Source organism: Cavia porcellus, unplaced genomic scaffold, assembly GCF_034190915.1.
Source record: "Cavia porcellus strain 051 isolate PalLab524CR breed Dunkin Hartley unplaced genomic scaffold, mCavPor4.1 scaffold_13, whole genome shotgun sequence".
NCBI classification, from domain to species: Eukaryota; Metazoa; Chordata; class Mammalia; order Rodentia; family Caviidae; genus Cavia; species Cavia porcellus.
The window spans coordinates 36,686,833-36,714,487 of record NW_026947496.1 but is presented as its reverse complement, the minus strand read 5'-3'; the positions used below and the strand labels follow the sequence as shown (position 1 = coordinate 36,714,487).

Sequence of the window (27,655 nt, the reverse complement as noted above, 5' to 3'; positions counted from 1 at the left end):
AAGCATATATACTTCCAAATATAACCTCTAAATATTTTGTTAAAAGGATTTAAAATTAGAACTATAATCCTAGCCATCTGTATAACTTTAGATAGAGTTAATAAAAGATAATAAAGCAAAGGTCTTGATCTCCTAAAATGCTTTACTTATACATTATTGTAAAATTATGTGTTTGGAAGTTTTATTTATTAGATACTAGATACTTCTATATATTCTTTATAACAAATATACTGAATAAATATTTTGGAGCTTTAGTTAACAAATTAACATTGTCTTCTTAAAATATTTGTGCATCATTAAGACATATATAATTGAATTAACACAAAGTCTGACCTGCTCGAGATGAAAAAGCACATTTGCTATATCTAGTACTCTTTCTACTGTCCTCTCTGGGTCTGAGGTATCTTCTGTTCTGTTTGGCAAGTCTTTGTAAAGGGCCATTTGCCATCGAATAGCAGGATCCTCCAACTGCAGAAAAAAAAATAATGTATATAAAATACAAGACAACAACTAAAAGAGAGAAGAGTCCACCTACTATTATTATCAGGCATAGTACAAGGTTAAAAGACTGAGGTTATATAGGATGAGTAAGAGCAGATGTCTTATGTAGAGTACAATAGCCATAATAACATTGCACCACATTCTAGAAATTTGCTGGAGATAGATTTCAAGTTTTCTCAGCAAATTACAGAAAAAGGTAAATATATGAGGAAATGGATATGGTCATTTGTTTAAGTACCGTAATCATCTCAGTACGTCTATCAGAATATATTTATACCTTAAGCACATACAACTAAACAAAAAGCATTATGCAGAGGATGACAGAAAAGGCCCTTGTAGTCCTGGAATTTACTACCTAGTGGGGAAGAAAATTTTAGATGAGCCCTTGTAGTCCTGGAATTCACTACCTAGGAGGAAAATTTTTAGATGAGTATTTGAAATTGTAATGAGGATTACTAAAATAAAGATAAGACACAGGAGCTATAACCTACTTTGTGAGTAGTTGGAAATATTTTCTTAAGCAAGAAAAGTTGTAACAAGAGCTTAAGGATGAGTTGGAGATAGGTCAAGAAAGACATGAGGCAACCTTTTCCTCTTCTCCATTTACATTCTAACTGTTGAAGAATCATATGTTCAATTTTATAAGAACGAATAGGATATTTACAAAATGTGATCAAAATATATGGTGAATGTTTTTAAAAAGTTTATCACAGTAAGATACACTGCCATTAATCCCCACCAAAATCCCACACACACATTTGAAAACACTTATCCCACATTCCTGACACTTGCTGAAACAGTAAAGAGCCACAAAACAGTCCCTGCCTCCAGCGCAAGAGTGGTTTTAAACCACTCTTTCCTGAGTGCCTTCCGGAAGAGTGCTTAAAATAATGGTGATTGCTGCTGTTGAGCACCACCCAGCCTAAAGTCAGGGTCCTGAAAACATCACAGTGCATCCTCATCCACTTTATTCACCAGATCTGGCACTAGGTGACTTCTGACTGTTCCTCAGTCCAAATAGCTATGGGAATCCAAATAGCCATGGGAATCACAGGCCAAACAGCCAAGGGAATCACATGTTTGGAATCAATTCAGGGAATCAAGACAGCTACAGCAGCACAATTAAAGATACTCATGAAAGTGGACTTCAAAAAGAGTCAACATTCGTAGAATGAGTGTCTTCAAAGTGAGGGGGAGAGGCTAAGGATATAGCACAGTGGCTTATCACATGACTGGCAAGTCAAGGTTATGAGTTTGATTCCTGGTATCAAAAAAAAAGAGGGGAGTATTTTGCAAAAGATTAATTGCAATATGTTTACCATAATATATTTTTAAAATTTAAACATTCACCATATCATTTAATCACACTTTATATCAATGAACATAGGGATAATAAAGCAGAGCTTATTATTAGAGTTTTATTGGAACAAAGATTTTTAATAATATAATCAATGGAAGGTTACAAAAATTATACTCAACATGAAGGTATTTACATATTTTAGTTGTCAGTATTGTCAAATTTCTTAAATGGAAGTTATAACTGAAGTCTTCATGTTTTATAGAAAGTTTATTATAAATCATAATGGGACAAAGCATGTTACTTCAAAGTAATAAAAAATATATACCTTATAACATTAAAAATAGGAAAAACAGTTCCTTTCTCTTTTTCTTCTGATTTGGATTTTCCATTTAAAAGGAGAGATTGAGTATTATAAAACAGAAACAAATGGGCAACATTTAAAACCTGCAGTCCTAGCCTGAGAAAATGGAGTTTGAAAGGTCAAAAATAACTTTAATCTAGTGGAAAACCAACAGATAAGAGTTTTGCACAGGACCATGCATCCTTTGATAAAATACAATGCTTTCCTCCCAGTTTTTTTTTTTTTTTTTTTTTAGTTGAAGACTATGCTTGGTATTTCTGGATTTCAATCAACATTCTGACTTGTACTTAATAAATATTTCATGAAATGAAATGTGTTTTTTTTTCTAATACAGAATTATTTCTCTGGTTGCATAATTACTGGCCCTACAACTTCAAGGCAATTTATTCAAAAGGAACTAGGAACAAACAATATGTATATTTTGAAAGCTTCAATATACCCATGAATTATATGCCTTACTTCTAGCATAAGAAAGCATACATACAAACATGAAAATAAATATGTATTTTTTACCTCTACATTTTCAGGTCCCATTTACCTAGAACTGAAATATTGGCTATAAATTCTTCCACATAAGTAACAACTCCTTTTTAGAGCCACAAAACAGTCCCTGTCCCCAGCTGAGGAGTTGTATTATACCAGCAGGCCTTGAAGTGTGGTCTGGGGTTCTCTGGGACCTTTCAGAATACAGGATTCCCTCAAATACCCAGGGATGCTAAAGTAGTGTCTCTCAACAAAGGGAAAGAAAGCTTATAGTATGAACACTTTATTTAAGATGTATTTGGAGGCTTTATGAATAAAATGCCTTTTCTGTTTGAAAAGATCATACCCTAATAGGCATTAACCTCTTACTATAGTAAAGTTATTACTATAGTAAATTAAGGCTGATGGTTAAGTAAATGGTCTCTGATGTGTGCTCACTTGGGATCTGTTCTTAAATTTCTGTGTGTTGAGAATATTGTAAGGGTATGTTTCACTTCTCTCATTTTATACTCCCAAGTCCTAAAAGAAGAAAACAGCATGGATCCCTGGAAAGAGACATTTTGATATATTAAAGGCATAAATTATATTGTTGTTACTACTGTTTGATACCTAGACATTTTACTAATTTAAAAACATTCCACAGAAGGGACAACAGAATAGAAACAAACAGGTTGAATCAAAGTAACAGAATTGTCAAATGGCATAATACGGTTGCTAAACAAATGAATAATTATTCACTGGCATAAAAAAACTTATAAAACTACGTTTAATAATTCTTTCACTTGCCCCTATATAGTACATATTACATTGGTTTCTACCCGTTTTCTTTCTATATGAATATTCATATCTTAAACTCATTTATTCTTATTGCAGCAACTCTGAGTATCTTCTATATACTAATTTCTGACTCCTAGAGGTGCAATGTCAGTTTCCTAAGAATATCTATTTCCATGTTCAAAAACCTTCAAAACTCAGCAATACAAATGCTATGCCCAAGCTTTACTTCAACTGACACACAGTTTTTCAAAATATCACAATTTCTGAGGACCTACTTTAAGAATATATAATTTACTACCATAAGAGTTAATATAACAGGGTTTGCAAATAGGAAAATACCTGATAAAAATATTTCACTCTTTTAATTGTTAATGTAATTTTAGTTTTGGTATTAAAGATACATGAATTAATTTATGGATACTAGAAGTATTTTTAGAATAAAATCTAGCTTACCTTGCCTTGTAAATGAATATTACTGCGGATTATATCTCGAACTTCATCCTCAGTGTCTTTCTGTCAAGAAATACATGTTACCTCAAAGAAGTCTTGGCGTGCATCAACTTTCAACAGAACATCTCAAACACCTTTGAAATAGCGTATGTCTAACGAACATCTTGATCAAAATGCCAAGCACTGGGGGCAATTTTCTTCAGATAATTTTTTGGTATTGCTGTAGCTTACTAAGGTCAACAGCCTACTTTAACTCCACTGTAAACATATCATGATTCAATAGAACCAAGTTCTCAGTTCCAAACAAGAAGAGTAACAGATGCATGTTTCCTTAGGCTCAGAAAGAAGTGTATCCACAACTTTCCTCAAAACAACCATAAAACGCTATTAATGCCATCAACAGGAAAAGGTGTATATCTGAGAATCAGACATCAGACAATCACCAACAGGACAGTATCTGCGCAGCCCGCTAGGCCAACATCTCCCTTCCATTCACTGTTTTAGACTGCCAAATTCAGGATAAACAGAGGTGCTTCAATGATTCTTTGTGGAACTGTGATAGAGTATGTCTTCCAGTTTGCACAAATTAAAACAGTAATTATAGTGCATATTTTTGAAAGATTGCATTTTCATCTTTTTAGAAGAAAACTAGGGGCCTAAAAGGAATTCTGAGAACTTAAATCTTGACGCTTGCAAAGGAAAACGTCCATTGACATAAAAGTGAAAACCGTATCTCACCACCTTTGGTACAATGTGTCATGCTTCTAACACTGAAAAATGACTCTGTAAATCAGAATATGCTTCTCATTAATTTTATATAGGAGTTCATATAAAATCCATTTTTTTCTGTTTGATTCTTCAATATGTGTTGGAGATGATTAACATAACTTAGAAATAAAAACAGCCTCAAAAAAAAAAAGCAGTCTTTAAATCCTTTGGTTTATGCAGAGAAACTATTCACTGAGACATTTAATGCAAATAGAATACTGTCATAGAACAGCAAGCCCAAAGAACGGGGACCTGGACCAAAGGTGATCACCATTACTAGAGTGAAAAGGAGACTTACCAGACTGAAGCGATTTTTGGCCAGAGCAATGAGCTCCTGGTCCCCAGGGGCACAGATGTTCAATCCAATGGGCAGTAACCTCTTCAGTGCCGCGACAATCAGAGAAGTCTGCATAGAATACCGGTCACCTTTGCGCTTCATTTTCTTCCTTTCCTGATCAGAAACAGCTGCCTGTGGAACAAAGAGCCAGACTGGGACCCGCCCCTCCTGTGCTCCCATTCACGGCTATGTGGCTTCTTGCTTATCATTTTGTCTTCCAGACTTTATGCTCATCCCTATTTTGAAAATTGTGCTTGTCTGAGAATATTTTTCCTTCCAACTTCATGTCTTTTGCTAATTTAAGTCCTACTTTCAAAATTTTAGGTCATTAAAATTCATTAGTATGCATTTCCTATACTTTTTAGAAGCAAAAGACATACCATAATGCTAAGGAGGTAAAATATGAGAAATTAAATGGTAATTTGAGGTATATATTTTCTCTAATTTAGAAAGCTTAATAGAAAGAAATATAGGAATAGGAGTTTGTATTTCTTCAGACAAATGCTCACTTTGCTTATCTATATACATCTACATGGAGAGAAATTTATATATACCATATATCATATAGGTATGTGCTTACACACACAAAATATACCATATCTAGTTATACATATATATATATATATATATATATATATATTATAAAATATATTTCTTAGCGTCTATAAACTTTTCTTCTAGAGTCTCAATCCTTTTCCTGCAGAAATAGGAGTGATAAACTAATCAATGATTCATGAATACTGAAAAGTACCTGAATGATCAGGCTACAACCAAATACTGCCATGAGATACTTCAGAGCTCTTTTGTGATTCTGTTGAAATGCCATGGAGTTAGTTCAAATGATAGATTGATTTTCACTCTATAATAAGCATTCTTTCTATTACAAGGGAATGGTCTATATATCAGAGTAAAAGTAACTGACCCATATTCATTTCTGAGTATATGCTGAATTTCTAATTCAAACTTGAAACACATTTTCATGATAATGACACGCTGTAATAAGCTTGGGCTCTTGAGGTAAACAACAAAGAACAATTTAATGTACAAATAATTTGCTTTACTCAAAATAAGGCAAAATATATCACAGTATGCTACTGAGAAAAGTTTTCAGCACAACAAAAGTAGTGAAACAACTGATTCATCATATTGTAAGGAGGAGTATAACTGATGGGATTCATAGAGGCTGATTTCTTTTGATTGAATATCATTCTATTTTGCATCTTAGGCCATTTGGTAATACATTTTGTGTGCTACCTCATGGAATACATTTATTCTTCTCCATATACAAATATGTTTGCCCTTATTGTTTAATACTAACTCAGGTGATTATGGCATAAATTTAAAATGCTGGGAGGGAAGTTTCTTTCCCCTCTTCCTAACATGAAGGACAGAGACAACAAGAGATCAGAAGCTCTTGAAAGATGCTATTCATGAATGAGAATTCATCAATGTGGTTCTTAAATAATGCACCTAATTGCTTTGAGATCTATAGTTAAGGCATATTTAAGTATACAAATCATCACTCTTGAAAAACATGCAGAACTTGTATGCACCTTATACTGACTGGCAGTTTATAAGTATAGTATGTGCAAGTGTGTGTGTGTGTGTGTGTGTGTGTGTGTGTGTGTGTGTGTGTGAGTGAGTGTATAAAGCATGTCTTTATTATGACATTTTGACACTTGGGGCCTTGCATATCCTAGAAAGACCACCTTTCCTAGAGCAGGAGATTGCTAGAGAAGTAAATGATTCCCAGTCTGCTTTCCTGTGTGTACAAACCCACCTATATGAGCCTACCTCTCCCCGGTCCTTCATGAGGCTCTCACACTCTGGGTCACTCCCCATTTACCCTCATCTCCCATGGCCACAAACTGGACCACCACAGACACCTGTGTACAAGTTACAAATTATCCAATCCTAACCCTGCTTACCCTGACTCACCATGAAAACCACACTAAGGCTCTTACTTACATTTTCCTGGGTGCATACCTACATGATACCTCCACAGTGCTGGCCCTGTTTCTAGGCTCTGCACATAAAAACTTCTGCCTTCATGCTAGTCGTTTCTGCATCTGCATCTGTACAGTCATTTCTGTACCTGATTCAAATGAATCCTGCTAATCTAAAAGTAGTGTGCATGCTTCTAATCATGAAGTAACATTATCAAATCTGTCATTCCATTAAACAACAGAGCAACATATTTGAACAATACCTTGGACATCTTTGACTTGGTATCCGTAATAAGGAAAGACATATTGTTGATTTCATTCTGCACAACAAAGTTCTGCTCTTCTCTTTTGAAATTCTAAGAAGATATAAAGGAAATGTCAGTTAAAAGCCCTTAAATAAGAAACCAATATAATTAGTGGTTAGACAGGTGCCAAAAGTTTCTTCAAGACCAAGTGTCAAATTGATATTTAAGACTTATGAAGAAAGAAAGCAAATATGTGTTGACTATCTCATGCGGTTGCTTGGTTGTAGGGTAAAAATTCCAAGAACTGCAAACAAATATGTAGGAAACTTCAGAAAACTTAAATCACAAGGTCACCAACTAGCAAATGATAGAATAAGTGCTAAAGCCCAGTTCAGCTGGTTAATAGAATTTTAATATGAACTGACTGTGACATTCTTGTTTATGTTTTCAGCATAAAAATGTATAGAATAAAATAATGCTGTTAACTTTTTAAAGCAGATAAAATATATGTCAGAATAGGAAGAGCTATATGTGTCCTAAGATAAACATAGACTTCCCAGAGACACTTACAACTATAATGTGGTTGTTAGTTATTTTGAAGTCTATATATCTGATTCATATAAATATTTGGGGAGGGATATGAGGCATATTACTTTAAATATATAAATGAAATTCAAAAGTATATATTCAGATTTTTGTCCTATTTTTCACAGTATTAGATATTATATTAAAAACCTACTATTTATAATACATGTTCCAAAATTCTGTCTTACATATATATTTTAATAAGCTTCTATGGTATTTTAGTTATGGACATAGTTGGATACTCTCAATTCCCTAAGAGAGAGTACGAAGCTTTTAGTTTTCTGAGGTGATTTATCCTTGGGTTCCTATTGATGAACAATTTTTCAGAAAAAAAAAAAAGACAAATGATTGGCAGTTCAGGTTTTTTTCCTTTCACAACTAAAGATGGATTGATTTATTTTAACTTTAAATTTTACTCCAGAAACACTGAGTGATCTAGCACATCACTTCAAAATGAATTATGGAGGATAAGAATTCATCTGATTGCCAGGCGTTGTGGCTCATCCTGCAATCCCAGCACTCGGGAGGCTGAGGTAGGAGGATCCTTGCGAGTTCGAGACCAGCCTGGGCTACAAAGTGAGCTCAAGGCCAGCCTGAAGTGCATAGCGAGACCCTGTCTCAAAAAGACAAAAAAAAAAAAAAAAAAAAAGAATTCATCTGATTTTACTTAGAGGAAAACAGAGGACCCTAAAGTAATTTCCTTTCATATTATAGATAATAAAGCTCAGAGTGAAGATATAAATAGCCATGTTAAAGTTATTTTATATATTCTAAGTCATATGTTTTGTGTTTTTAATATTAAGTTTGATGGACTCCTTAGATAAGTAAATAATTAATATTTATTATATCATTAAATATATTTTTTAAAAAATTACATAGTTAAAGTGACTTGATTTATAAATCTGATTACATAAACTGGGACAATTCCTCAGATGGTGAAACAAAGGCTGAGGTTCTTATTTTTACTTTTTGAATCTTCCTCTTTAAAAAGTGACAAAGAACTATAATTGATATAAAAACTATAAGCTTTTGAAATAATTTGGGACAATGGTAAATGCCCATATTTATGTGTATCCTGCCAGTTATTAAAATTAACTCACTGAACACTCTAAAATTCTTCTATACATAAAAATTTTCCAGAATTTAAAAAATATCATTCTACTTACAACATATAAATTAATGAAAATTTACTAAAGATGTACTATAGAAATTTTATCAAGAGAATTCCTAGCAGAGACTGTACTTTAAATGTCAAGTGATTCTAAAACATGTGCCAAGCTAGACTCCTACTGAAATGAGTGTGTGACGATAAAATAAATTTACACATTAAACAAGTATACTCAGTTGTTGGAAAGTATCAGTCTGTGCTAGCACTTCTCAAACTGAGACATGAGTACTGCTGGGTTGGGCAGTGAAATGCCAAAAGATGGGAAAGCTAGAGGGTAAAGAAGGCATAGCTCTGGGTAATGCCAATATCACTCTATGATTTAGGAACAGAATCTTAAAAAGGCTTATGCAATGCAATTAAAAATCTCTGTGACACTTGTTCACTGACCGACTGTAGTGCAGGGGACTGAACCCAGAGCCTCACTACTGCTAGGCAAATGTGCTTTCACTTGAATTCCACCACTATCCCTTTTTACTGAGACGTGGTCTCCCTAAAGCTCAGGTAGGACTCAAATTTGTAGTTCTCCTGCCTCAGTCTCTGAAGTAGCTGGGATTACAGGCACGTACCACTTTGCCTGGCCCTTTGCCATTTTTGAAAGATAAATTAAAAGTCAAGACAAGGATTATATTTTCTGAAAATCCCCAGCAATACACTTCTGTGGTTTAATGAATCCTAGGAGGCAAATCTAAGCAACAATCCCACAGATGTTTACCAAGGGGGCTGGACAACTGCTTCCTGTTTACAAAGCCTTTACAAAAATGGAACATAGATATCATCTATCAATATCCTCTTACATGAGATTTTGACCAGTAGATAAAGACTTCAGCCACCATGCGGAACAGTTCCTCAGCTTCAGGATTAGGTTCCTTCAGCCACTTTGCCCTGGATTGCAAAGTAAGAAGGAATTTCTGTTAGTTTCTAAAATTAATTTTTAAAAAACTTCCTCTTCTCTCCCAAACTTAGAAACTCATACAGGTTTCAATGTACAGCTATAACACTTAAAAACACATAAATGTTATAACTGTCCAAGTGCCAAGTTTCGCATATGAAATACTTCAGAATGCAATTTCTAATTTTGAAATGCTTAGTAAAAATTAATTTACCCATCAGCACCTCATAAACAAGATCATGGCCAACCAGTCAGTGAAGAATGAAACAATTCTGTAGGAACCCATGAATCAAGGAAAATTCACTACTTTTGAACATTGTACCTGTTATAGTCCACAAATCGAATCAAGAGAGGGTAGAAGGCATACAGATCTCTGGCTAATGTGGTGAATTCATCCAGAATAAGCAGCTCAGCCTCAGACATGTCCCCTCTGGCCTCAGCTTTTAGGTGGTCCTCCTCAGCCACCACCATGGCGGCCTTTTTCTTCAGTTTCTCCATTAAAGGCAAAAAATGAGTTTTCAAGAGCTGAGGCTTTACTTTATTGATGATAGGCTGAGAAAACACTGTTTAAAGATGGATGTTAGAAGTCTGCCTCATTAAAACTTGGACAGCTTGCAATGCCAATTGAAATGCAGTTAATTAATTTGCCTCTCCCCCCACTACCCGACTCTTAAAGACAAAACCTCTGTCCTGCCATTTTTCTAGACCAACTAAATGGATAGTTGCTTTTCAGAAATGACTGCTGACATGAATTCAGTGTGCTTACGTGATGGTTAAGCTTGATTGTATCAACTTAATTGGTTTAGAATCTGGCCAGGGCATTAGTGGAACACACTTCTGTGTGAGACCACATGGGTCATAGTGACCCAACATTAAGGGATGTTCCAGTCCCTCACTCCTTCCTCTCTGGAACTGTTCCCCTGCTATATACACCCTGGGTATCATGAACTAAGCATCTTTGGCCTTCCACACTCCTTTTCCATGATGTTTCTCATTTGCAGCCTGCCTTTTATACGTGAATTCCACTAAACCATGAGCCAAATTAAATCTCTCTGCCTTTAAATTGTGAGTTTCAGGTACTATGTCTCTGAAATGGAAAATCTGACTAAAAGAGCTTGCTTTTTTCAGAAAGATTGACAGCTAATTTAGAATTTTTAAAAAAGACTTTTATTCACCTTGGGAATCAACTTATTTACAGACAAAGAAATAAACATGCTCCCAGATTTTTCTTTAGGAGAGAAACACTCTCTGCTACGTAATCAATGAGAGTACACACAGTATTTTCACTTCTCCCCATTCTCAGCCCATGGAATACTGCTCCTTTATCTAGTAATGGTTTCAGTAGTTAGTAATAGTTCTAAATTTGAATAGGTCATTATTAAAATAGATTTTCTCCCTAAAAGTAACACATAAACAGGAGGGAAATATACAAAAGAAAAATAAATTAAAAATCAAACACAACCATCTATCCAAACTAGTAAGGCACTATATTTGTTTGGAGTATTCATCAATAGATAAATTCAAAAATATTTATATTATGCACATAACATTCATTTATAAATCATTTTTTAACTTTCTCTTCACTCACCCTGAGATAAGCATTTTCCAAAATATTGTATGTTTAAATATGGCACAATGTTCTGGTAAGAATGTACATAACCTATTAAACTACTTTCTAATTGTTGAGTATTTAGATTGCTTCTAATTTTTCAGTATAAACATTGTAACCATAGCTAGCCTTAACTGTTGAGTATTTGACTTTATCCTTTGATTGTTCTTCCTGCATTCACAGGATAAACTGATAAACTAGGTTGACTAAATACCCAGTTTTATTTTTGTGTCTGTCTGCACAATCATTGTTTACTGATTTTATGAATCATTACTGTGCTTATTGATTAATCTCAAACAGAGAGTCAAAAATGATTCTTTAAAAGTAGTAACTTATAGAACATTATCCAATCTTTGATTATATCTAAATTTTTTAAAAAACCAGCATGATAGAGACTGTGCAGGAACATTTCATGCTTCTGTATTATAAAATCATCCTGGGAAATAAGACAACTGTAGAGGGGTACAGTTCTTTCTGAGTCTTACCTGCCAATCTCTTCATCCACGCTCCCTCATCGATCCCCAAGTTGTTGTAAATGATTTTCAGGATGTTTCCCAGGAGGGTGTTCATATGCTCTGAGTTCAGGGCTGTGCAGCACATCTCAGACCGCTCAGGGTTGTTCTCAGGCCCGTGTTCCCACCACCTAGACATGTAGCTGCACAGCATGGGCAACACCACCTCCATCACATGTGGCATCTGTGTGTATCGGATCCCAGACTCGGCCAGCTCCACAATTTCTTCCATGAGCTTCTCTAAGGATGGTATATTTGGGCACACATCTTCCACATTAGGAGGAAGATTGAGAGCTGAAGAAGCACAGGGGGAAATAGGTTACATTCAAAGAAACACCTGGTACAAGGTGGCAGGTCTCCACTGTGCACAACAGACATGAGCAACCAGCTCATTTTGGGGCTCAGAACTCAGCAGCACCTGTGTGCCTTCAATTGGCTTCTTGTGGTTTTTTTTTTTTTTCTTTTTTCTTTCTTTTTTTTTTTTTTTTTGGTTTTTTTGTTTGTTTGTTTTGGTTTGGTTTTTTGTGGCAACTATTTCAAAGACTCGCCTCTTCCTCCCAAGTTCCCATGAGGATGACGTTATGGCTACCCCTGTGAAAACCCTAAACAGGTGTTCCACCTACCTGACAGCAAACAAGAATAACCTGTGTCTCAAATGTTGCTTTTCTTTCATATCTTTGCTAGGAGATTTCTAAAATATAGATCTATTCATATTACTCTCTTTGCAAAGCCAGGAAAGGGATTCGCCTTGGCCACTGGCATAGTCCTCACTCCTTCTCTGACATGAGAAGGTTACTCATTGCCCCACTTTCTGATTGTGCACTCTAATCTTTGACTCTTCCCTCTTCTGAAAGCTATCTCCAGCCACTGTCAAAATGCTCCAGGGTTTTCCTATGTGCAAGTGTACCAGTCTTCTAATTTCATGGCTTGTTTTGAATAAATAGTAGGCAGTCTTTCCAGATCTTTGCTAAAACTGTTCTTTTTTTTTTTTTTTGTGACCTTAATGGTCTTTATTCTCAGTTATTTACTATTATTATTACTACTACTTTGAGACAGGGTCTTTGCATGCTGCCTGGGTTGTTCTCAAATTTCTGGGCTCCAATAATCCTCTTGCCAGTTTCTGGGGTAGCTGGGACTTCAGATACATGCCTCTGTGCTTAGCTTTTATTCTGCAATCCACCACATGTGTTTATTAATTTTTCTCTGGCTACTGAACCTAAAAATTTTCTGAGGAAAAGAATCATATATTATTCATCTTTATAGAATATTTCCTTTACTACCAAAGCATATATCACAAATCTGGTTGCTGGTCAGGTGATTAAAAGATGAATAAAACCATTAAATTTAATTTGTTTACTTTGTTAATACAAATGTAACTGAAACATAAGCAGGAAAATTACTGCTTCACACATTCTATTGGTTGTCATAGGACAACAAATAATCTTCATTCACAGCTGAAATATTAACTGCTAGAAAAGTCTCAATAAGATTTTATGTCTATCTAGATGATTAATAATTTAACACAATACTTTTTTTTAGTCTTGAGTATTGAACTCAGGGCTTTTGCACTGGGACTTTTAAACTTTAAGACAGAGTCTGAACTGCCTTCTGGGCTCAAACTTACAATCCTGCTCCAGCCTTTCAGAATGTTAGGATTACAGTTGTGCATCACCATGTTCAGTTCTAACCATTTTTTCGCTAACTTCTTACAAATTATAGAAATTATGTAGAAAAATATTAGACACAGTTAATTTTTTCATTTCATCTGCTATATAAAATTGGTATTATGAAATAAGTAAATTAAATAATAATTATTTAAGCGATTGAAAAATACCTTGATAGGACTCTCTTCTAACCAACCAGGAGCTAATTAAAACATGCATTTACTGCAAATGGCAAATAAATACATGAAAAAATGTTCATCATCATTAGTCATTAGAGAAATGCAAATTAAAACCACACTGAGATACCATCTCACTCCTGAAAGAATGGCCAGGATCAAGAAAACCAACAACAACAAATGCTGGAGAGGCTGTGGGGAAAAAGGAACTCTCCTACACTGTTGGTGGGAGTGTAGACTGTGCAGCCTTTGTGGAGGTCAGTCTGGAGATTTCTCAAAAAGCTGGGATTGGAAGTCCCATTTATTCTAGCTATTCCACTTCTAGGCATATTCCCAGAAGAACTGAAAGCATCATACCACAGTGATATATGTGCACCTATGTTTAAAGCAGCACAATTTGTAATTGCCAGATCTTGGAAACAACCCAAATTTCCATCAACTGAGGAACGGATAAAAAAGTTGTGGTATTTCTATACAATGGAGTATTATTCAGCTATAAGTAAGGGTCACATTGAGATATTTATCAATAAATGGGCACAGCTTGAGACCATACTCATAAGTGAAATAAATCAATCTCACATGTATGAATACCGAATAGTTTCCCTAATGTAAGTAATGATTCAAATATATAAAAATATGTGGTAATCATGATTCCCCATTATGTGGCCTTGAAGCCTTATAAAGTTTTCACTTATTAATTGGAAAAGCTTTATTCTGGGCTTCTTGATATGGAAATACTTGAAGCTATAGTATATGAAGTTTTATTCAAATATTTCAAGGAAAAAGACAGACACTATGGTAACTACTATTAAGTCGGGTTATTTGGTGGTGAACCACTAGGTTGCTGAAACAGTCATGCTTTGACCTGTATTGTTATATTGTTATGTCCTGTTTTATCTCAATCTCTGCCTTATTCATTAAAAAATTATTTAGTTATTTTTTATGTTTTTTTTAATTAAGGGGAAAATTTTTAAAAATTAGCAGGGTATATAATAGTAACTTTTTGATTTCCTATTAACTTGTTTTGAAGTCCTGTAATACTCCCACTATCTTGTTTTCACTGATTAGACTCTGTTCCATTCTGTATGATAGTATCAAGTTTGAGGGTATAGGCAACTACTTTGAAGGCAATAAGATTCACTAAGATGCCCATTCTGGTTTGACTATTGTCTCCTTTGGAAGTCCTGTAATGTTTACAATGCTTAAGTTTTATTGGTCTTGTTCTCTACTGTTTTGTTCAACTTTATAATATCTAATGAGATAGACAATTCTTTTTAAGGAAACAAGAGACATTGTTGATAACCATTGTTGATAACCTTGTACTCTGTTTTACATCATGTGCTATGTCTATCCTTGGTTTGACTGACAGCTTTGTTTTGCCATATTTGACTTTATTTTCTCTCCCCTCCAAAAAAAGTAATAAGAACTAAGGAGTAATAAAACCCAAAATGTGTAAATTTTGTTGTAAAAAAGAGAGGGAAAAAAAGGGTTCTAAATGATACAACAGCAAGAGTGTTTAGGGGTGTTAAATAGCTGGCCATATTAATGTTTTTGATTGGATCATTGAACACAACTGTTTGCAGTCTCACTGTTTGAGTGTCCACTTTGTATGCTTTTATACTGTGATTTGAGCAGCTATCTCTAAGATGATAATATGTAATCTATTAACCGGTGATTTCTTATTGTTTTTTTTTTTTTTTGTAGTTCTGTATTACTTGTACCCTTACACTGCTTTGTTTTGTTTTTTCTCTTTTTACTTTTAAATAAAATTTAAAAAACATGCATTTACATAAAGAAGGAAGCCCACAGAGAGACATGCATTTATGAAGACAAGGTAGATCTTGTTTGCATTTTGGAAACCTTTTGGGTTATTAGAAAAGAAACAAAACACCATTCTTCAGTTTTAGAGAAAACAAACTTGTACTGGGACATTTAGTAGATTGGGAGTTTCATCCCCTATATCAGTACTACTTAAAAACAAAGAGCAATGAGAAATCATAAAGTGAAATTGCCTATTGAGAACTAATGTAGGAAAATACAGCAAATGTCATTAACTTTTAGCCATACATATTTCTAAAACATTACCTGCTCTCTCTCTTGAAGACTTGGTATTGTAAATGGAGTGAACATTATGTTTGTCGAGATGAGTTTCCAAAAATGCCACAGGAAAGGCACCAGCAAAGGCAGCCAGACATTCTCCTAATGCAGAGCGTTGCCTGTAATTAGAAAATCATTATTTTGTCTCCCAAGGAATAATTAAAGAAGTTATATTAAAATTGCCATGTTTGACTACGAAAGGAATAATACTATATTACTATTAATAAAGTAAAGCCCTCATCCAATTTCTAGATTGCGAAACATGATATGGGTTCCAAAGCAAACCATGTTCCACTTAATAAAAGGTAAATTATCTGTTACTAAACAGGAAGGTAGAAAGAGTACAGACCAAAATAACAAGATAAAACAAAATTATAAGAAAGCACTGTTTTTCCCCCACAAATTTAAACATTTTCATCCCTCCTTCTCTCCCTCTGTGCCTCTATGTCTTTTTTTTCTTTAAGAGAATGACCTACTGAAAAACAAAATTCTTGCTAGGTGACTAATTGAATTCAGAAAAGTTAAAAGTGAAGCACAGATACTAAAACACTAATACATCCTTTGCAAATGCACTACATGAAAGTAATTTCAAGATAGCTGCAGAAATGCTTACACATGATAGATGCTAAATGCTACTGATAATATTTAAAATTGATATATAGTTTACAGCAGAAAGGAGCTCTTGAGGAAATCAGACTATAACCAGCTGATCTAGGGTAGGCTCTGACCTGAGGCTCTTCTGCCACTGCCATTAACCCCACCTCTCCACTAGCAGGCTGCTGAACCCAAGACTCTGCTAGCACATTAAGCTGTTTGTTAAACGTAGACTAATGTGAGAACCATTTCAACACATTATAAATGCCTATAAAGATTTTAATAAAAACTACTTTAAAACTGACATTCTCAGAAAAACATTACTTCTCTTAGGATACAGTTTTAAAATTTTCACAGAATTATCATATAACCATATGACATTCAGCAATAGGGTGATATTCTAAAAACATATCCTTAGGTGATTATATGGTTGTGCACATTTATTGGTTATGAGTTTTAAATGTCAACCTCTAAAAGATACATCCCTAACTGCTTGGTTCTCTATACTAGTGCTTATTCACAGAACAAATCAAATCTTGACAGTATTGTATTTATCTTGTTTGGTTTTGGTTTCTCCCATCAGATGTAAGAGCCAAGAAGGAGAGGAATTATCATGTTCACTGGTATGTCCCAGGATCTGGCACTTGATTAATATTTAATGAATTAACAATAGGATTAAAAAGGTAAGTATAACACAACTGAAAATAGGAAACATCTAGGAAAATAAATATTTGAATCTTTACCTGCCAAAAGTGTACTACAAACTGTTTTAAACTATCAATTATTTCATATATATGTTCTATATACTTGCTATATATATATATATATATATATATATATATATATATATATATGTTTAAATATATCTAAATTTGTTTAAATAAAAATTCAAATTTCCCAAGTCATAAAACATTATCTGTACATAGTGTTTTATATATAAATACTACAAAGGTATAAAAATGCTTTCATTTATAAAAACAGGAAAAATAACAGCCAAGAGATTAGTCACTTTAAGGGACAAAATGATTATCATTAAGACAGAACATTAACAGAGAAATAATATATGAGAAAAATATAAAGTTAAGAAATACAAGTGAAAAAGTAAGTATAAAAATAGAAATAACTAGGAACTAAGGAAATACATTCAAAAATAAAAAACAGAACCTCTAGTTTTAACTATTAAATTTTCAAATATTAAAAATCATCAGAAATGAGAAAATGAGTATTTGATTATAAAAGTTGAAAATATAAACTGCATCAATTTTGTGAAAAGATTTTGAGCTATCATAATAATTTCATTTATGCATGGCTTTAATCTAGAATTCCAGATCCTGAGATATAGCGAAGGAAAAAAAAATGTATACATAACACAGATTGAGCATTTTTTTTTTTTGTCTTTTTCATTTTTATCGGTACTAGGGATCGAACTCACGACCGCCTGCTTGCAAGGCAGGCGCTTATGCTGCTGAGCTAAATCCCCAGCCCCAATTGAGCATTTTTTTTAAGTTAGTGAAAAAGAGAAAATATCCTACATGTCAAAAATAAAATATTATGACATAAATTTACTTCCTTTTTAAGATATTTTATAAATATGAAAACCATACGAAAGCATTGCTCATAAAATATAGCCAAAATTTACCAATTATTAAGAGTAAAATAAATCATCACTGTCTGCATATAATTTTATATTTCTATGTCATTGTCACCCTATTTCCTTACTTTAGATTTGTGAGTTTTATTTGGTAGCTGAGTACCCTTTTATCACTGTCTCTTTTCATATCAACATTTTGCTGACTAGTTTCATGGGCTTATTCTTTGAAATGAATTTGCAGATTATTTTACCAATTTCAGTAAAAAACAAATTTGTTTTTGAAAATGCATTGTTATTAATTATAGATTAATGTGGGGAGGCTTTATATCTACTTTTGGTAGAGGAAGTGACATCAAAATATATAGCAAATATTTCAGTTTTTAAAATTTATTATATTAAAAGATAGATTGACATTAATCCTTCGCAAAATACTCCCGTAGCTTCAAACACACTCCATTGTTCTTGCCACTTTCTGAAGTGGTTTTGGAAGTTTTGTGAGTGTTTCAAGATGTGATCAAAAATATATGATGAAGGGTATTATTGCTACTGAGTGTCATTCAATGGAAAGGAAAGTTCATAAAAACATTACAGTGTGTCCTCATCTGCCTTATTCACTGGATCTGGCACCATGCAGCTTCCGCCTCTCCCCCAAAGTGAAAATAATCATGAAAGGCAATCAGGATGAGGCAGCAACAACATTGCAATTAAATCTACTCATGAAAGGGGATGTGCAGAACTGCTTCAGAACATGGTAAGAATATGGGATAAACGTGTTTGAAGTGGGGGGATGTAATTAGAGGGAGATAAATGACAATGTATTTTTTTACTCTAACACATTCAACATTCTTGTGATCATACCAACTGTGTTATCATAATGTCTGCTTATTTTATCCATCCTGGCTGTCTTCTCTGGTCCTCAGAAATTTCTTATTAAAGTTGCCAATGTTGTCTTACTTGGAATTCAATGCAGTATCTGTTTTTACTTTTTCAGCAGTTGGCAACGCCAGACTAGTTTCTCTAGAAACTTGAGAACTTAGAAACATAAACTGATTTGAAGAACTGCCTATATTCAGGCTACTTTGTATATGTGATCTACAATGAGAAACTGTACTAGCAAGTTTCTTCAGAAACTTGTCCCAACTTTAAATATGTTCTTTATCATTATTGGTTTTACTTTTTTTGCATAACTCCACAATCCTTTACCAATTTTTATTTAGCTTAAATTTTGTCTAATTACTATACTCTCAAAGAATTTAAAGGTCTATCTGATTTAGCTTAGAAGGACAGTTACAAAATGAAGAGTCTTGAAACAGCTATTAATACAAATTTAAACTTTAAAGTTCTTACCTCTCCACATAAATACTCTTGCTGGTTCCCAAAGCATATAAGCTAGTCAGAATTCTATAACAAGACACTTGTACATCTTCCACTAAGGAAAAAGAGAATCTCACTTAAAACAAAACCATTTATAATTGTCCTGAGCAAGATTAGACTAAAAAAAGGTCCTTATTAAACATATTCTACTATTTTAACATTTGAAAAAAAGCAAAATAAGAACAGATAGACAAAATGAAGGAAAAAATTTTTTTTCAAAATTAATTTCTTTAGGGAACTGAAAATTTTCTAAAGAACATGCTGTGATGACCCAGAAAATCATCAGAAACAATTTCTTTGTAATTTTTCCCTAGGTATAAACATAAGAGATATCTCCAAGAATAAACTTAACCACCAGAATATCTGGAAGGAGGAGGATATGGGCAGCTGTTGACTTTTGTTCCAAAGGCATGTGATAACTGCATTGTTTGCTATAACTATCAAATGATAATGAGGATACCAAGTGGAGCAATCTGTTACTTCTTTCCAAATGACTTGACCTTCAAGACATCAGTCATTTTACTCTGGTATTTATTAATGGTGGTAAATTAAAACCTTTTAGATGATCTATTATCCAATAAAACATATTTACAATGCAAAGGAATCTAAGGACTTTGAATCTGTAAGTTAAAGTCAGGTAGCATTCCTGGTGGATACACCACATCAGGAGTGGAGAAATAACCTTTGTGCTCAGACCTGTTTCTGTGTACACACTGTGCTGTAATCAATGCTCCTACTTGTTAGAACCAAGGTTTTCAAACTGGTACTTGTGGCAGACACTGAAAGATAATTTCACTGAGTGTTGCCCACCACCTGAGGAACCCATATCCTGGAAGTGTGGTGTGTGAATGGGTCCCCTGTTCAGACCAGCGACAAACCAGGATCTTAGACCAGCTCACATTTTATGTTTTCCATTTAATCTTGGGAAGGTCTGTACATATTTTCTGTAGCTAGAATTTAAGCTACAACCAAATACACCTTCCATGAAAACTGACTGAAACCTAGAAACCAAAGATAACTGAGTACTCCTCGCGGCCCAATTGTTCACACAGACTTTGTGTCTCAGTAGTTTTCATACTATTAAGTAGTATAGCTCATCAAACAATTTGAAAATATTCAATGCATCATGTCATATGATCCAACTTAGAAAATTTAATGGAAAGACTCAATGAAGAAATAGATTTTAGAACCCATATTTCAACAATGTAGAAGTCACTGTATATAATCAGCACTTTACCAGTTTTCCCAGTAGACTTGTGTGATTTAGAGAGCTAACTCTGTACAAATGGTTTCTATAATTCAAATGTCAACACATAAACTTTTTTGGGAAAAAAGGCATTTTAATGCATAAGCAAACTCTTGAATGACCCAGATGTTGTTTATACAATTTCTAAATTGTACCATCTCAAATATGAAACTCTAAGTAATAGATTTTACATACATATTAGATCTTCTCCAAACTGATGCTGGCCAATATGTTCAAATAAAGATGACAGCATTGGCAAGAGTGCCACCGTAGTGTAATTGATAATTTGAGTCACCCCCTTAGGTTGGTTCCTGGTGTGCGTGAATTGGCCCTGTTTAAGGTTTTCCATAGTATTCTCCAGATCCTCCGCAGCGTTGTCCAGAAAAGCTCGAAGTGCACTTTTAACACTCTCTAGTCCAGTCTTCATCACAGTCCTGAAAATTAATATGAGAGAGCTTGTACCTTCCAACGGTACAAATGAAATGCAAACATGTGGCCTATGTTATGTTTATTTCTCCATTATAGCGCCCAGCGCCCCCCAGAATTGTAATTATTATTATTATTATTATTATTATTATTATTATTATTATTATTGCAATGCTAGGGATCATAACCAGGACTGCAAGCATGCTAGACAATTGGTTCACCACAGAGCTACATTCCTAGTCCTCCAAACTTTTCAAATTAACTATACAAGTTTTTTTTTAAAATATATCTGAAGTTACAGGAAAATGTAACTTTTTAAGTTGCTTTCTCCAAGTGATTTCATCATCAATTTCACTGAAGATTTCAAAGAAAAAGGCTGTGCAAATACTTTATGCTCTCAAATTTTGAGATAGTTATAAGATAATGGGCAAAACACAGCTTCTGAGCTGGTTAGCTAATCCCAGATCCAACCAAATAGTAGCATTTCCTCAGACACTTAGCATGAAAGAAACATTTAATACCAGCTAAACCATGATACCAAATGACAAAAAATATCCTCTTATGGGAGACATCTAAGAACTAGATTGTGATTTATCTTAGACACTATATGAGTTAAATATAAAGCTCCAAGGCTGTAATACTATCATACTAAATAAAATGATTTTTTTTGTCAACATACAGGATTTCTCATCAAGTCTACAATAGGGCAGAATAGTAAGCACATCACTTGAGAACATCACCTTGAGTCTACCTGCATTCCTGCCATGCAATCTTAAGCATTACTTTATCCATTTTCAAAATCAGGATAAAATTCTCATATTTTCCAGAAAGTCAAACATTATTATGAATGCTAAACACAAGACTTACACTTTGAAGCTATTTAGACACCTAGAGCTGTTACTGTAGAATTTTTTCTCTCATGATACATTCTCAGCGTCACCCTCATTATGTTCCTAGCTTCTATGGAAATTATTTTAAATTTAAATAACATATAATCATGTAAGTAAACTGCCAGTATGTTCATAATTTACTAAAGATTTTCTTTCTACTAAAGTTTTTACTACAATTCCAAAAACTGGGTCCTTCTTAGCATTCTTATGAATCATAAGAATACATTCATTTATTTAGACAAAAATGTGTCCATTTACCTTGCATCCAAGGTCTGACCCAAAATATGAAGACAGTTGACAATTGAGGTTGCATCATTTCCTGAAGGGGAAACAAAAAGCTATATCAGTTGCACTGAGAATTTCTCAAGGTATTTCTTTTCTACTAATATTTGTGTTGCAAAATTAGTTAATGGCATAACTTAGTAATAACTCAATTAAAAACTTTTAATAACCAAGTTTTAAATCATGCAGTTTTTCTGCTTAAAAGTGGTTATGCAAATGTAAGTAGAAAAGCAATAAAGCATGTCTTATCAAATAGCTGACATGCTCAAAAAGCATTCAAAAGCACTGCACAAAGCTAAAAGAACTTTAACTGAGTTCTTCATGTATGTTTCCCCTCCCACACCACTTAATTTCCTTTTTAAGGCATATCGTAGGCAGATTTTTAAAGTCAGCTCATAATCTTTATAAAATGAGGTGGGATAAAAGTTTAAGCATTTTAATCCCACTTTAATTACTCCAGGTGTCTTTGCTTTCTTATTTCATTAAGTGCTTTAAGATGAATTAATTTGCCTGAATTTTATTGTAGTAAGATAAATTGATTTGCCTGAACATTATTGTTTTATTTTGGCAAAAAGAAACATCTTATAATATCAGCATGTAAAAAAATCAGAGGTTGAAGAAATCAAACAATACATGTATGATATATTTGAAACAGAAATAACTCTTCCTCAAAGTAAGGTGAGATTCATTCGTTTGGGTTGGCATGCTTCATCAGGGTGTGCAGAAACACTAGTGATATAAATATTTTATGTATTTTATTTTTGATAGGAATACAAAAAAAGTAAATAAAAGATTACAAAGTAATATTGAGCACTTCCATATAATTTGACATTATCTGTTCCCCATTCTATACTTTCATTGCACATATACAAAGGCACACACACACGCACACACGCACACACACACACACACGTTGTCCTGGGTTCTGAGGGTGACAATTCTTATTTCAAAAAAAGTTTTTAGAATAAATATGTTATATTCTTTATATAATGCTAACAGACTTAAATATATGTGAAAATTAATCTATCTTAGAACATGGGCAAAGCCAAGTCAGTGAAATACAAAGAAAGGCAAAATTAAGGTATTTAAGACTGGGACTGAGTTTTTAAGACAATGTCTCATTAATTTGTCTTTTGACTCTGGGAATTTCTGGTATTAGTGTGCATAAAATAAGAAGGTAGAATTTGTTATTTACCTATCATTTATTGGCAGAATCCAGCTCCAGAAATTTTAGTATAACCCTTAGACACATTATCCATTTAATTATTTCAACAAGAAAATATTAAATACTAGGCTCCTTCAATCTTGTTTTCCTTGTTTTTGTTTTAGTACTAGGGAATGAACCTAGTACCTCTGCATTTACCAATATCCCTATCTCTTTTTTGAGACAAGGTCTAGCTAAGTCACTAAGTTGTCAAGGCTGTGTTCAAACTTGAACTCTTCTTGACTCAGTTTTCCAGAGCTCTTAGATTAAAAGTACACACCACCCATGCCTAGCCTTCATTAAAAAACAAAATACAGTCCTTGTGGTACCTGAATTTAATGGGAATGAAGAAACCATTAAGTCAAAAAATCAGCACACAACATAATTATCATGCCACAATAAAATATATAATTATATGACTATAGAATACAAAAGGGAGTAGGAATTAGAGCAGGTGGCTAGAATACTGCATGGTCATGAGTTCCTCCTTGACATGGCATTTGAACAGATTCAAATGTCATGAGGGAAAAAAAAATATCACGCAGAGAATAGACCCAGACACCGAAATAGTAGGTGCAAAGGTCAGGGCAAAAACTGAACATGGTGTTCCAGGCAAGTACATCAGAGTGGCTGAGGCTATGAGATGAAGGGAAAACGAAGGATTTAAGATGGAGAGTTGGGAAAGGCCCAGTTCTAGAGCCTCATAACCACTGTTAGACTCTTCAGGTTACCAGCAAGATGGGATAGAACGCAATTTCTATTTTAAAAGGAGTAATGCACGATGTACTCTGGAAAAACAGGAATGGGAAGTGATTGAGAAAGCTGAAGCACTTGACTGATGATAGCAAACTTGGATTAGGATATTATTAGCAGTGAAGACATTAAGGATATGTTTTAAGGACTTCCTGATGGATGGAATGTGAGATGAGAGAAAGAATAGACAGAGATAACATCAATGGCTTGCCTGAGCAGATAGGGAATGTGGTAGCACTCACTGGTGTGTGGGGAGCTCAGGGGAAAGCAGTGATTATGTATGGGTGGTGCCACTCACTTTGGACATGTTAAATATGATGGGCTTATTCAGATGTGGAAGATGCTATAAAACTCTGGAGTGCAGAAATACATCTGGGCATCAAAAGTACATAAATAAATTTAGAAACTATGAATCTCAATGAAATTAGTCAACAAAAATATGGGAGAAGGTCCCAGAACCTCTACTGTCTTGAAGCATATAAGATAAATGAGATGCAGTCCCAAAATGATAGAGAAAGTCCATAGGGAAGAAGGGAAACAATAGCGCTTATCAGTCCATGCAGCTATTATCCAGAGCCAGATCACAGAAATTGGTCCTTTGCTCTCTTAAAACACGTGCTTTTTCTTTCCCTTTCTTCTGTGATCTTCTGTCTCTAATTATAGATTATCAGTGTTTTACTTGGTCCTGAAGATGAACCACATTCTTTCCATAGGAGTGGCTGGAGGTACTGTAAATTTCTACTCACACAAGCTTGAGAGGTTGAGCTTCTTGTTTGCTTTTCCACTGCGCCTAGAATAGTGTCTAACATGTAGCAAGCACTTGATTAAATATTTATGGAATGACTCTGGGACTTTAAGAGTGGGAACTGCACTAGTGGCCAGAATGTTCTGTCCATCAAATGAAAATGAGTACTGGTAAAATGAGATTTCTGTGATTGTTGAGACTAACTACAAACCCCTTTTCTATTTCCTCATACACCTATTACACACAGAACAACTTTAAATGGAATCACTGCAGTGTAAAAATGTCAACAAAGAACCTGAAGGAATGGCAAAAAAGTATTGCCTTCAACATTTTAATTTACAGGCCAAGCAAAAGCATCAACTCCTTTAGCATAGGTTAAGGAGCCAGTAATGGTGAATCTAGAAGAAAGCAGTGACCAAGGAGTGTTAAGTAAATGTAACTCTTAAGGCCACCCAAACTGCCATAACCAGACATGTTAGCCATGCTTTTAGTAAGAACAGGAAGGCTAGTAAAGTATGGTAAGATGGCAAAACATTAAAGTGGTAATTAAGTTTTCATATCATTAAAAACACATAAGGGTTTACATGCTCTGAAAGCAGTATCCTATTGGGATTTTAGGTTGGGTGTGTGTATCTGCATCTGTTGGAGATAGATACGACAGACAACATTGGGTTGCAAATAATGTTGTGACTCTCATTCTACAACTTACTACAATTTAATAAATAATAAACAGCTAAAATGGAATATAAATGATATTTTGATCAGCTTGTGCTTATACTGGTTAATTTTGCATGCCTATATCTTGTAATCTGAGCAACTATTTTGAAGACAACAATGTGCAATATATTAACCATTGTTAATTCGTTATTATCCTGTTTTGAAACTCTATCATTGTTCTATTTTTATTTTGCTTTACTGTTAAAAATATAAAGAAATGATACTTTTTGTATTTTAAGCCCAAATTATTTTTTGTTTTTAATACAAAGTTTCTGTAATTCAGGAACTCTAAATCTTTTTTTTTAGACTTGAGGTATCATGTACCATTTTTGTCTTATAATCTGATACACTGAGAACTTTCAGGGTGGTAACCTTTTCCCCTTTGTAGACAACAATAGCAGTCATGGTAATATTTATTCTCTCTATTTTTACTCTTTTCTACTTTTTAGTGCTGCTCGTGAAATAACATTTCATTATATTCTCTTTAAAGAAAAGAGTCATGTTGGCTGAATTATTAATAATATGAAATAAAAGTATACTAAAACAGAAATTTCTCTTAAAATTATGAAGGATTAAAAGGAAATTGAAAACTATCATTGACTATCATTTTTGCAGTTTGTGAATGAGTAAAATTATTTGCCCCTAATTTAGTGAGAACTTCAGTTAAAATGAGAATACATTTTGGAAAATTGCCTATTCTATTGATTTGTCCTAAGGTCAAGAAATTTTCCACTAATGTTATGCTTAACAGAAACAGAAATGCCTTTACTGTTCTAATATTACCTTCTAAAACTCTTTTCATTGTAAGTGTCTTATTCCAATATTTCTGAATTTATTATCCAATAAGAAATATGTCATTTTCTTTTACAGTATGTATGTCAAGTTAAATTCAGAAAACTTTGAGTTGACCAAGCATTTGTTATAAAACTACAGAATTTTAAATTAGAAAACACTTTAATGATTTTTCAGGTTTCAAATAAAAGAACCCAATACATGGTAGGAGATTGTACCTGACCAAATCATTAAATTCTCAAGATAAAGAGACATTCAATTCTCAGAAATGCACTATTCTTAGTACTTTAAATAATTTTCCCTCCACTACATGTATGCTACCAAACAAGGCACAATCTGAACATCAATAGGAATAACATAAACATATATTAATTTTCTAGTATCTACTGATATAGAATAGCAGTCTTTTAAATATATGAATGATTTTGTGGAGAAACCAACAATATCAATATAAACCCAACACAGTAATTTATTGATCAGAGAAATATAAGAGTTGAAAGAAAGAATTCATTGTACTACTCTAGTATTTAATTTTAAAACTGAAACACAATATTAAGATTTATGCACTGTTTTAAAATAGGCGCTCAAGTGGAAAATGAAATTTTTACTGCCTACTATTTCATTTTAAACACATAATATGTATCTTGATCAGTATTCCTGAAGGTAATATTGGAGTTGTACTAATATTGAGTTCTTCTGTCAATGAAGTTTAAATCAGAAGAAATTCTGCAGTAGTGTGCTCATGATGTGCAAAATACTGGCTTGTGGCAAATTTCCAAGAAATTCTTGTCAAAATTTCAGAAATTCTCCACTGACTTTGGAAGGTGTCTAGAGGACTTAGTATCTTACTAGGGTACTGGAAATTCACCAGAAAACTGGTAGGAGAAAGTAGAAAAAGTCTACAAATGACAAATATCTCATATTAGTCTTCTCAAATAGTTCCTGGAAATGAAAGGATCACTGTTGAGTGACTTTCATAATCTTGGTATTTAAAGGGCCATTTATTGCATATTATTTCCTTTTAAATATAAGCACTTTAATTTTTCTAGATGGAGTTTAAAAAATAAATTTAAAGACATGATTTTATTAAACTACAGGATAACTGGATATAATACTATTAATAATCTCAAGAAAAAAGTCTTAAACTTGGTGAATATAAGAAAACTTCAAATT

General features: G+C 33.7%; 1 protein-coding gene across 6 annotated transcripts in view; it reads right to left on the bottom strand.

Moving 5' to 3' along the window:
• The window catches only part of Ryr2 (ryanodine receptor 2), a 659,796-nt gene that overhangs the window by 98,034 nt on the left and 534,107 nt on the right, over positions 1-27,655 (bottom strand). For all 6 annotated transcript variants that reach the window (XM_063260102.1, XM_063260104.1, XM_063260105.1 and 3 more), the window contains 11 exons: positions 22,248-22,308; positions 20,869-21,107; positions 19,401-19,482; positions 15,857-15,987; positions 11,905-12,225; positions 10,133-10,373; positions 9,716-9,803; positions 7,187-7,279; positions 4,939-5,109; positions 3,876-3,935; positions 334-468 (listed from right to left, as the gene is read on the bottom strand). In XM_063260102.1, coding sequence (XP_063116172.1) covers positions 334-468; positions 3,876-3,935; positions 4,939-5,109; positions 7,187-7,279; positions 9,716-9,803; positions 10,133-10,373; positions 11,905-12,225; positions 15,857-15,987; positions 19,401-19,482; positions 20,869-21,107; positions 22,248-22,308 — 1,622 coding nt within the window. The remainder of the gene's footprint in view (positions 1-333; positions 469-3,875; positions 3,936-4,938; positions 5,110-7,186; positions 7,280-9,715; positions 9,804-10,132; positions 10,374-11,904; positions 12,226-15,856; positions 15,988-19,400; positions 19,483-20,868; positions 21,108-22,247; positions 22,309-27,655) is intronic.